General features: G+C 37.9%; 1 protein-coding gene across 4 annotated transcripts in view; it reads left to right on the plus strand.

The window, feature by feature from the left end:
• Nucleotides 1-12686, plus strand: part of STXBP5L (syntaxin binding protein 5L) — a 351861-nt gene that overhangs the window by 310823 nt on the left and 28352 nt on the right. For all 4 annotated transcript variants that reach the window (XM_066347937.1, XM_066347939.1, XM_066347938.1 and 1 more), the window contains one exon: nucleotides 1501-1740. In XM_066347937.1, the coding sequence (XP_066204034.1) occupies nucleotides 1501-1740 (240 nt within the window). The remainder of the gene's footprint in view (nucleotides 1-1500; nucleotides 1741-12686) is intronic.

Here is a 12686-nt window from a genome sequence, read left to right on the forward strand (position 1 = left end):
CTTGAGCAAGGGGTCACTGGCTCAGCTGGAGCCACCAGTCAAGGCACATATGAGAAAGCAATCAATGAACTAAGGTGCTGCAATGAAGAATTGATGCTTCTCATCCCTCTCCCTTCCTATCTGTCTGTCCCTGTCTGTCTGTTTCTCTCGTTTAAATAAATACATAAATAAATAAATCTAGTCCATGGATATACAGACAATGTTATCTCTCTATCACAGGTATCTAGGAGTAGCAACCTTGAATGTGATGAACCATTAATGGAATAATTAGGGAACATATTTGCTAGGAATGTTATAAGAGAAGCAAAATGTAAAGGTTATAAAAGCAGCAGCTTTCAATCACTGGACTGACAGTTGGAAATTTTGAGTTTTAATTATTTCTCCCTCTGACTTGTGCTGCATTCTGGGGAAATAACTCTATATCTCTGTCTTCAAATCCATGAAGTATAAAGATTTTATCCAAGCTTATTCTCATCTCTAAGTTCTATTACAAACAATTACGTTTATAAACCTGCTGAGGGATGGAATAGGGAAGTTAGAATTACTATTTTTTGTTTTCTAGAAAAAGGATCATCTGAGAAATTTGTATTTAGTCTCTTTTTATAAAAATGAGTCACACTTCTACTTATCCAGAGGGAAAGGTGAGTGAAGGCAGTAGAAAGAAGAGTATGAGGAACTTGTAGTCTGGAGTTTCTAAGAATACAACCTTCCTACCACCATTTAACTGACGTGGTGAGTTTATGCTTGCCAAAGTGTAAGTGTCAGTGAGCAGGAGAACCTGAAACCACCCTGTTTTCTTGAGTGGGCTGAAGCCCTCTCGGAAAGATTACCACCGTCAGTGGGACGGCACTGTCTACAGCTCCTTATTTGGCCCTTTGCAGCTAGGACTGGATTCAAGGTAGGCAACTTGAAACTAGTTCAGTAATATAACATTTGATTTTTCTATTTGGCCTCAGTAAATAGTTCAATTTTTACAACTGTAATTACTCCAGTTACAGCAAAACTAAAAATTGTGTTAAGGGAATGTATTTGCCATAGAACACATGTGACTCTTCTTCAAGTTAGTAGCCACAATGTTGTCACTAAGTGAAAATTGCTAAGCAATCGTTAGAAATACTTCCAAAAAATGGAGAAATAGAAGGGAAGCATAATTAAAATGATACCAGAAACTCTTGTAGTCCTGACTATATAAACTAAATTTTTTTTTTCCAAATTAGAGAATTTCAACTAACTTGTAAGGTTATGTAGAGAGAAAAGCATGGTGAACTGAGGAGTCAAATTCTGGTCCCAGCCCTGCTTAAGTTTATGATTTACACTTCCAGACTTGAGTCATTTCATTTTCAAAATAATCTGGTGAACTGGATAAGCTGCCTTCCAGATCAGATAACAAAGAATCAATCCTGCTTCCTCTGTATAATTTTGGTTTTCATGTACTAAGTCTGACTTTACTTTTTCTGGAAATACACTAACATTTCGTTTTTGTTTTCTAAACTTTCATAGAAAGCCGAGAAAATTCCTATAATCGTTCCAGAAGCTCTAGCATCTCCAGTATTGACAAAGATTCTAAAGAAGCCATCACAGCACTATATTTCATGGAGTCCTTTGCTCGGAAGAATGACTCCACCGTCTCCCCTTGTTTGTTTGTTGGAACTAGTCTGGGAATGGTGTTAATCATCTCCCTGAACCTACCTTCAGCAGATGAACAAAGATTCACAGAGCCAGTCATGGTGTTGCCAAGTAGTGAGTTTTTATTTATTCTTTCACTGCTCCTTTTTAAAATTTAGATATAAGGTATTGTAAAACATTATTTTTTATTGATCTTCAGCAAAGATTTTAATTATTCTGTGTAACAGGACTATTGAGAATTTCATAAGTCATATACTATTTCAACATTTGCTATATTGAAACTTACCTTTCCTTTAAGGTAAAATAGCACAGCCATTTCTATGGTAGTAAACTGTGGAACTACCAACCTAAAAAATGCCTTGGGAAATAAGTTTCTGAAAAGCACAGAAGAAAACCTTAATGCAAAAGTTAAAAAATTATTTTTAATGAATTGAAGCATTTTTCCAAAGTTCTGTGCCAGCAAAGAGCCTATGAGTGTTTTTACATCATCCTTGAAGAACTCGGAACGAGTAAGCACTTGAGGTGGCTTTCTAAAGTCTTTGATAATCTTCCCGTCTGGTCTCACAGTTTCTTCCCTTTCTAGCCTCGTGCCTATAGAGAACTTGACCTTAAATTATGAACACTGTTGCTAAAGTATATGTTGTATTCTCTTTGTACTTGAATTATCCTTTATTCTTTCAAAGAAAAGACAAGTGAGATTCTTCCTATTATTCCTTTCAATATTTTTAAATTTGTTTTTAATAAATTTTACTGTCTCTTATATATGATAAAAAGTTATCTGAAAAGCATTTAAATAAAAAAGAAAGAATTTTAAAGCATAAGATTTTATTTTTAAAATACATACATATATATTAGGTTAAAGTTGTTTTTGTTTTTTTGTTGTTGTTAACTGGTATGCTAAATTTATATCCATGAAATATTACTTGTAGGTACAATAGTCAGCTTTCTCTACTATTGTGGCAGATTCCCATGAATGTTTATGTGTTGCTTAAACAATTTTTTCATACTTCTGGAGGTTAGAGGTCCAAGAGTAAGGTGTTGGCAGTTTGGTTTCTTCTGAGTTCTCTCTTTGACTTGCAGGTGGCTGTTCCTCTGCATGCAGGGACCCACTGGTCACTGTGTCTAAGGAGTCTTCTTAGAAAGACACTAGTCAGTTGGATTAGGGTCTACCCCAACAGCCTCATTTTAACTTAATCACCTCTTTCTTTAAAGTCTCTATCTCAAATACAGTCACATTCTATGGTACTGGGGTTTAGGGCTTCAACATATGAATGAAAAGGGGACAACTCAGACTATAAAATGCACTGTATTTTAAAAGGTAATATAACTGGATCATTTTTAAATTTACTTTTTAATTATAGTTGACATACATTATATTAATTTCAGGTATACATTAGTGTTTAGACATTTATATACCTTATGAAGTGATTACCATAAGTCTAATGATAAGCTGACACCATAGTACATAGGTTATTGTGATATTATAACTGTATTCCCTGTGTCCCATGACTTATTTATCAGTGTGGTACATCTTTGTCCCCATCACTTTTCCACCCATTTCTCCAACACCCTACTATCTGGCAGTCATCAGTTTATTCTTTCTGTGAGTTTGTTTCTGAGTGAAATAAGTCAGGCAGAGAAAGACAGATACTGTTTGATTTCACTTCTGTGTAGAATCTAAAAAATAAAATGAATGAGCAAACAAAACAGTAACAAAATCATAGATAGGATGGATTATTTTATTTTAATTGTGAACTTATTTCACAATTAGAAAATATGTTTTACTATATTTTTAATTTTTAAGAAAATATGCACAATTCTTTTGGTTAATCCTTAGCCCACTTTTAAGTGAAATTAAGAATTGGGTTTTTGTTTTGTTGTTTGCCTGACCTGTGGTGGTGCAGTGAATAGAGTGTTGATCTGGAATGCTGAGTTTGCTGGTTCAAAACCCTGGACTTGCTATAAAGCATAGTAAAAATGACAAACTAGAAAAGAATATTTTCAGCTTATATCACAGACCAAGAGTTAATATTCCTAATATAAATCACAATATGCCTAACATAAAGATCTTCTATAGGCAGAGAGGAGAAAGAACCACAACCCTAATAGAAAATTGGGCAAAAGATATGAACATGGTTCAGCTAAATAAACAGCAAATGTCCTCAAACATGTGAAAAGAATGTTCAATCTAGCTCACAGTAGGGAAAACACAAATTAAAACTATATTGAGTTATAAAATAAGTCCCCATAATGTAATGTACAACATGATGACTAATATGTTTGAAAGTTGCTAAGAGAGTATAAAGTTCCCTTCACAAGAAAAAAATCGTAACTATGTGTGGTGTTGGATTTTAACTAGATTTAACTGTGGTAATCATTTCACAATATATACAAATATCAAATCATTATGTTGTACACCTGAAGCTAATATAATGTTATATAAATTATATCTCAAATAAACTATCCTGATATCCTATTTCTTATCTATCAGAATTGCAAAAGTACAATTTTTTTTTAATACACTCTATTGGGTGAGGCTGCGAGCATGCTAGTGGAAATGCAAAGGATACACTCCTGGAGGGAGGTTGGCAATATCTAACAAAGTCACATATGTATTTATTCTTCCTCCAGCAGTCCCAGCTGGAAGAACTGAGTCCAAAGAAACCTACTAGAACTACAAAAGTATTATGCACAAACCATTCACTACAGTGTTTTTGGTTGTAGCAAAAGATTAAAAACAACCCAAATGTCCATCAAGAGAGAATTTATTAAATAAACAATGACACAGTCTGACAGCGGAGTACCATGCAGCAATAAAAAAAAAGGAATAAGGAATACTTCTAGATACTGCTATGGAGTGGTCTCCAGGATATATCATTATGCCAAAAAATGCTAGGGGCAGGAAAGTGTGTATTGTAGCTACTTTTATCCAAAAAGGAGGATATATATGGGGGGGCAGGTGTACATACACACACCTATTTCCTTATGTTAAAAAAATATACATAAGTTTTGGGTACCTGAAAATAATGGCAGCCACCTAAATCTGAATCTCCCCAGAGACATCCTCCAAAAGGAACAGAACAACAAGAAGCAAAAATAAAGCCATCCTCAGTCCAGCCCTACTGACCAGGAGAAAGAGAAAACTAGAAGATTCAAATTACCTACAAACCCATGACAGCTCCTGAGCTCACCCTCCCAGGGAGATAAGTGGAGGAAGGGGGAGGGCCAGGCGATTGAAAGGCAGATAAAATCACTCCCTGAAAGGAAAAGACCCACTCTAAGTGGGAAAATACATACTGAAAACAGATTTGATACTGGGAAACTGATGGAAGATACCAGAGCAGGTGCAGGACCTGCTGAGGCACTATGGGAGACGCCCTTGAGGTAGAAATTAAAAGCCCTGCGGAAAACAAGAAAACACAGAAGACACACTGAGCCCACCCACCAAAAAAAAAAAAAAAAAGAAAAAGAAAAAAGAAAAAAAAAAGCTTTAAGGAGCTAGACTTTGTCCCCTGGCATTATGCCTGTGAATATGTTATCTTACATAGCTAAATAAACCCAAACATTTCATCTCCCTTAAAGGGAATTAACTCATTAGAATAACGCAAGAGGCCCTGGCCGGTTGGCTCAGCGGTAGAGCGTCGGCCTGGCGTGCGGGGGACCCGGGTTCGATTCCCGGCCAGGGCACATAGGAGAAGCGCCCATCTGCTTTTCCACAACCCCCCCCCCCCCCCCCGCTCCTTCCTCTCTGTCTCTCTCTTCCCCTCCCGCAGCCAAGGCTCCATTGGAGCAAAGATGGCCCGGGCGCTGGGGATGGCTCCTTGGCCTCTGCCCCAGGTGCTAGAGTGGCTCTGGTCGCAGCAGAGCGATGCCCCGGAGGGGCAGAGCATCGCCCCCTGGTGGGCAGAGCATCGCCCCTGGTGGGCGTGCCGGGTGGATCCGGGTCGGGCGCATGCGGGAGTCTGTCTGACTGTCTCTCCCCGTTTCCAGCTTCAGAAAAAAAAAAAAAAAAAAAAAAAAAAAAGAAGAAGAACGCAAGAAAAGTAACAAGTGAAATATATAAACAGAGCTTTGGCAGTGTCAATTTGAGGTCTCCAGTTCTTTTGGCGTTCCAGGCCTCCTCTGGCACCTTCTTCATCCTGGTTGATGTACCCATGGTTGGACTGCTAGTTCACTGCAGTTGGGGTGGTGAGGAGTACGTCCCATGGGCCAGGCCACTTTTCTTCTTGTTGATCCTCTGGGGAAGAAGTTTCCAAGACCGGAGGAGGACCTGGTCTCCTGGCATATGTGGATGAAGATCTCTAGCAAAAGAATGTATAGTAGACAATACCTGTCAAACATTTTTCAGATGAGACCCTATCTTAAGATCTATAAAGGCATCTCCTAGCCCTAAAGTAGCTTGGAAAGGCCATCCAAAAGCAATTTCAAAGGAACTCAAGTGAATCCCTCTTCGGGGAGCAACCCTCACCCACAGCAGGGCAATAGATAAAGCTTGATCCCAGTGCAGACAAGCTTCCTGACAGATCTTGGCAATAGTTTCCTGAGGGTGTGATTCATTTTCTCGACTTTGTCAGAAGATTGAGGGCACCAGGCACTGTGTAGCTTCCATTCTGTACCTAATGTTTTGCTTGTTTTGTTGGGTTGTCCTTGAAATGAAAGCTGGTCCATTATTGCTGTGGATGGACTTAGGTAGTCCAAAGCAGGGAATGATTTCCTTGAGTAAATATTTGGTGACTTCTGCTGCTTTTTCTGTCCTTGTAGGGGAAACCACTACCTATCCAGAGAAAGTGTCTATAAATACTAATAGATATTGCCATCCCTTGATTTGAGGTAGCTGAGAAAAGTCTACCTGCCAATCCTCAAATGGTGTCTGTTCTTGATATTGTTTTCCAGATAAATTCTGTCCTGCATTCGTTTAGGATTATTCTTTTAGCAGGTTAAGCAGGGAGAGGTAATCTGGTGAATAGCCTTAGCTATTCCTGGGCCTGTTATCTGCGGCTTAATATAAGCAGTTAAGGTGTCTTGGCTATAGTGGGTGGCCTGGTATTGCTGAGTCAGACCTGGGGTTACTAAATGCTGAGGGAGTAGTATAATTCCATTCCTGTTCTTTCTCCATTTTCCTGGGGTGTCTTCCTCATAACCCCAATCCACTACCTTTCTAAGATCCTCACAGGAGTAGTCTGGTGCGAACTGTGATAGGTCTACAAGCAATAACAGCAACATTGCTCCTTCCCAGGCTGCCTTCTTGGCAGCAACATCTGCCAAATTATTTCTCTTTGTGATATCAGATTTATCTTTCTGATGTCTCAGGCAGTGCAATATAGCAACCTTTCTGGTCTTTGAACAGCTAACAACCTAAGGATCTCTGTTGCATGCTTAACTTCTTTATCTTCTTTTATTTTATTGATTTTAATTTATTGTGTTTACATAGATTCTAGTGTCCCCCCCAAATGCATCCCCCCTCCCCTGTTATCCCCTCAGCATCCTCCTAGCCCCCTTCACCGCAATGCCCTCCCCCCTTCCTCCGGAATTATCCCGTCCTATCATCCCCTTTCCCTCTGTTTGCTTTCCCTCTGGTCCCTTTGATCCCACCTCTGTCTCTATTCCATTCCTCAGTTCACATTGTTCATTGCATTCCTCAAATGAGTGAGGTCATATGATATTTTTCTTTCTCTGCCTGGCTTATTTCACTTAACATAATAGATTCCAGGTCCATCCATACTGTTGCACAAGGTAAGATTTCCTTCTTTTTCATGGCCCCATAGTATTCCATTGTGTATATGTACCACTGCTTTTTAATCCACTCGTCCACTGACGGACACTTGGCCTGTTTCCAGATCTTCACTATTGTGAACAATGCTGCCATAAACATGGAGATGTATTTCTTTTCTTCTTTTGAATCATTGATCTGGTGTTCTTGGGATATATTCCTAAAAGTGGGATGGCTGAGTCAAAAGGCAGTTCCATTTTTAACTTTTTTGAGGAATCTCCATACTGTTTTCCACAGTGGCTGCACCAGTCTGCATTCCCACCAGCAGTGCAGGAGGGTTCCCTTTTCTCCACATCCTCGCCAGCACTTATTCTGTGTTGTTTAGTTGATAAGCGCCATTCTGACTGGTGTGAGGTGATATCTCATTGTGGTTTTAATTTGCATTTCTCTAATGACTAGTGATGTTGAACATTTTTTCATCAGCCTACTGGCCATCTGTATGTCTGCTTTGGAGAACTGTCTATTCATTTCTTTTGCCCATTTTTTGATTGGATTGTTTGTCTTACTGGTGTTGAGTTTTACAAGTTCTTTATAAATTTTGGTTATTAACCTCTTATCAGACGTATTGTTGAATATGTTCTCCCGTTGTGTGGTTTGCCTTTTTTTTTTTATTATTCATTTTAGAGGAGAGAGAGAGAGAGAAAGGGGGGAAGAGCAGGAAGCATCAACTCCCATATGTGCCTTGACCAGGCAAGCCCAGGGTTTTGAACCGGCGACCTCAGCATTCCAGGTCGACGCTTTATCCACTGCACCACCACAGGTCAGGCCTGGTTTGCCTTTTTATTTTGTTCATATTGTCTTTAGCTGTGCAAAAGCTTTTTCATTTGATATAGTCCATTTTGTTCATCAGGTCCTTTATATCCCTTGCCCGTGGAGATAAATCAGCAAATATATTTCTGCGAGAGATGTCAGAGAGCTTACTGCCCATGTTTGCTTCTAAGATGCTTATGGTTTCTGACTTACATTTAAGTCTTTAATCCATTTTGAGTATCTTTTTGTGAATGGTGTAAGTTGGTGGTCTAATTTCATTTTTTTGAAAGTACCTGTTCAATTTTCCCAACACCATTTGTTAAAGAAACTGTCTTTATTTCATTGTATGTTCTTACCTCCTTTGTCAAATACCAATTGTCTATGAAGGTGTGGGTTTATTTCCGGGTTCTCTGTTCTGTTCCATTGATCTATATGCCTGTTCTTATGGCAATACCAGGCTGTTTTGAGTACAATGGCCTTGTAGTATAACTTGATATCAGCAAGTGTGGTAACATCCACTTTATTCTTGTTTATCAAGATTGCTGAGGTTATTTGTGTTCTGTATTGGTTCCATATAAATTTTGGAATATTTGTTCTATATCTTTGAAGTATGTCATTGGTATTTTAATAGGGAATGCATTGAATTTATAAATTGCTTTGGGTAATATAGACATTTTAATGATGTTTATTCTTCCTAACCATGAGTCAGGTATATGCTTCCACTTGTTTTTATCTTCCTTGATTTCTTTTATCAATGTTTTATAATTTTCCGAGTACAAGTCTTAACCTCCTTGGTTAAATTTACTCCTAGGTACTTTATTATTTTTTTTGATGCAATAGTGAAGGGGATTGTTTTCTTAATTTCTCTTTTAGACAGTTCATTGTTGGTGTATAAAAATGCCTCTGATTTCTGAATATTAATTTTATATCCTGCCACCTTGCTGAATTTATTTATCAGGCCCAATAGTTTTTTGACTGAGATTTTAGGGTTTTCTATATACAGTATCATATCATCAGCAAATAATGATAGTTTTACTTCTTCCTTTCCATTTTTAATGCCTTTTATTTCTTCTTCTTGTCTGATTGCTGTGGCTAGGACTTCCAGAACTATGTTGAGTACAAGTGGTGAAAGGGGGCACCCCTGCCTTGTTCCTGATCTTAGGATATTGCTTTTAATTTTTGCCACTTGAGTATGATGTTGGCTGTGGGTTTGTCATAGACAGCCTTTATCATGTTGAGGTATACTCCCTGTATTCCCACTTTGCTAAGAGCTTTGATCATAAATGGGTCCTGGATTTTATCAAATGCTTTTTCTGCATCTATTGAAATTATGTGGTTTGTCTCCTTCCTTTTGTTTATGTGATGAATCACATTGATTGATTTGCAAATATTGTACCAGCCTTGCCTCCCCAGAATAAATCCCACTTGATCATGATGTATGATTTTTTTTCATACATTGCTGGATCCGGTTTGCTAATATTTTGTTGAAATTTTAGCATCTAAATTCATCAAGGAAGCATGACCAGGCGGTGGCGCAGTGGATAGAACGTTGGACTGGGATGCGGAGGACCCAGATTCGAGACCCCGAGCTTGCCAGCTTAAGCACGGGTTCATCTGGTTTCAGCAAAAGCTTACCAGCTTGGACCCAAGGTTGCTGGCTTGAGCAAGGGGTTACTTGGTCTGCTGTAGCCTCATGGTCAAGGCACATATGAGAAAGCAATCAATGAACAACTAAGGTGTCACAACGAAAAACTAATTATTGATGCTTCTCATCTCTCTCCGTTCCTGTCTGTCTGTCCTTATCTATCCCTCTCTGACTCTCTTTCTGTCTTTGTAAAAAAATAAATAAATAAAAAATTCTCCTGTTAAAAATTCATCAAGGATATGGCCTTATACTATCCTTTCTTTGTGTTGTCTTTGCCTGGTTTTGGAATCAGAATTATGTTCGCCTCATAAAAAGAGGTTGGAAGTCTTCCTTCCTCTTGAATTTTTTGAAATAGCTTCAGAAGGAGAGGACTTAGTTCTTTGGATATTTGGTAGAAATCGACTGTGAAGCCATCTGGCCCAGGGCTTTTGTTTGTTGGGAGTTTTTTGATAACTGTTTTTTATCTCATTTGTTGTAATCAGTCTATTTAGGTTTTCTGATTCTTCCAGATTGATTTTTGAAAGATTATATATTTTAAGGAATTTGTCCATTTCACCTACGTTGTCTAATTTTTTGGTGTACAGTTCTTCATAGTATTTTCTTACAATCCTTTGTATTTCTGCTGTGTCAGTTGTTACTTCTCCACTCTCATTTCTAATTTTATTTATGTGAGTCCTCTCTCTTTTTTCTTGGTGAGTCTGGTTAAAGGTTTATTGATCTCGTTTACCTTTCCAAAGAACCAGTTCTTGGTTTCATTGATCTTCTGTATTGTTTTTTTAGCCTCTATGTCATTTATTTCTGCTCTGATCTTGATTATTTCTTTCCTTCTACTTCCTCTCGGCTTTACTTGCTGTTCTTTTTCTAGTTCTTTTAGTTGCAGGGTTAAGTGGTTTATTTGAGCTTTATCTAGCTTCTTAAGGTATGCCTGTAATGCTATGAATTTCCTCTCAGGACTGCTTTTGCTTTGTCCCATAAATTTTGAGTTGTTGTTTGCTCAGACATTCAATTCTAGGAATTTTTTTATTTCTTCTTTGATCTCATTGTTAATCCATTTGTTATTTAATACCATACTATTTATTTTCCATGTGTTTGAGAATTTTTCAGTTTTTCTGTTGTGGTTGATGTCTAGTTTTATGTGATTGTGATCAGAGAAAGTGCTTGACATGATTTCAATCTTCTTAAATTTGTTGAGACCACTTTTGTGCCCTAACATGTGGTCTATCTTAGAGAATGTACCATGAGCACATGAAAAGAATGTGCTGCTTTAGGGTGAAAGGTTCTGAAGATATCTATTAAATACAGTTGATCTAGTGTGTCCTTTAAGTCTGCTGTTTTTTTGTTAGCTTTCTTTCTTGAGGATTTATCCAGTGATGTTACTGGGTATTGAATCCCCTACTATTATAGTATTGCTGTTGATCTCGCCCTTTATGTCCATCAAAGTCTGCTTTATATATTTAGGTGCTCCTATATTAGGTGCATAGATATTTATAATAGTTATATCTTTCTGTTGGATTGCTCCCTTTATCATTATGTAGTGACCTTCTTTATCCCTTACTATAGTCTTTGCTCTAAAGCAGGGGTCTCAAACTCGCGGCCATGCGGCCCGCCCACCAATTTTGTGTGGCCCACAGACTAATCAACTTCGTGGATTAATCTGCGGGCCAGTCTGCGGGCCACACAAAATTGGTGGGCGGGCCGCATGCGGCCCACGGGCCGCGAGTTTGAGACCCTTGCTCTAAAGTCTATTTTGTCAGATATAAGTGTTGCTACCCCAGCTTTTTTATTTTCATTTCTATTTGCATGAAATAATTTTTTCCATCCTTTTACTTTCAGTCTATGTGTATTTTTTGTTTTGAGGTGGGTCTCTTGTAGACAGCATATGTACGGGTCCTGTTTTCTTATCCATGTAGCTACTCTGTCTTTTGATTGGATCATTTAAGCCAATTACATTTACGGTTATTATTGATATGTAGTTGTTTATTGCCATTTTATTCTTTAAATCTACATTCCTCTTTTACCAGATTTCCCCCTCTTTGTTCTGTTTACAACAGGCCCCTTAACATTTCTTGCAGCATTTGTTTGGTTGTAGTGAATTCCTTGAGTTTTCTTTTGTCTGGGAAGCTTTTTATTTCTTCTTTAATTTTAAACGATAGCCTTGCTGGATAAAGAAATCTTGGTTTTAGGCTCTTGTTCTGCATTACTTTGAATATTTCTTGCCATTTCCTTCTGGCCTCAAGTGTTTCTGTTTAAATGTCAGATGTCATCCTTATGGGGGCTCCTTTGTAGGTGATTGACTGTTTTTCTCTTGCAGATTTTAGTATTCTTTTTTTATCTCTTAGCTTTGGTATTTTGATTATGATGTGTCTTTCTGTAGGTCTCTGAGTTTCTTTTTAATGGGATTCTCTGTGCTTATTGAACCTGTGTGACTTTTTCCTGCATTAATTTAGGGAAATTTTCAGCTGATTTCTTCAATCAATTTTTCTATCTCTTGTTCTTTCTCTTTTCCTTCAGGAACCCCTATTATGCAGATGTTGTTTCTCTTCATGTTGTCACAGAGCTCTCTTAGAGCTTCCTCAGAATTTTTGATCCTCTTTTCTTTTTGCTGTTCTGCTTCAGTGCTTTTGTTTATTTTGTCCTCTTAGTCACTGATTCAATCCTCTGCTTCATCCAGCCTGCTTTTAATTCCTTCTGATAATTGTGTTTGTCATTTCTGCCTGGTTCTTTTTATGATTTCAGTGTCCTTTCTGATGCTTACAGTTTCTTTATTTAAGTGCTCATTAAGTCCACTGTAGCTTTGAGATCCTTAAGCATCCTAACAATCATTATTTTAAACTCTGCATCTGGTAATTTGATTACTTCCATTTCATCCAATCCTTTTTCAGGAGATTTTTCTTG

The sequence above is a fragment of the Saccopteryx leptura genome, chromosome 8, assembly GCF_036850995.1.
Source record: "Saccopteryx leptura isolate mSacLep1 chromosome 8, mSacLep1_pri_phased_curated, whole genome shotgun sequence".
In the NCBI taxonomy this organism is placed as follows: domain Eukaryota; kingdom Metazoa; phylum Chordata; class Mammalia; order Chiroptera; family Emballonuridae; genus Saccopteryx; species Saccopteryx leptura.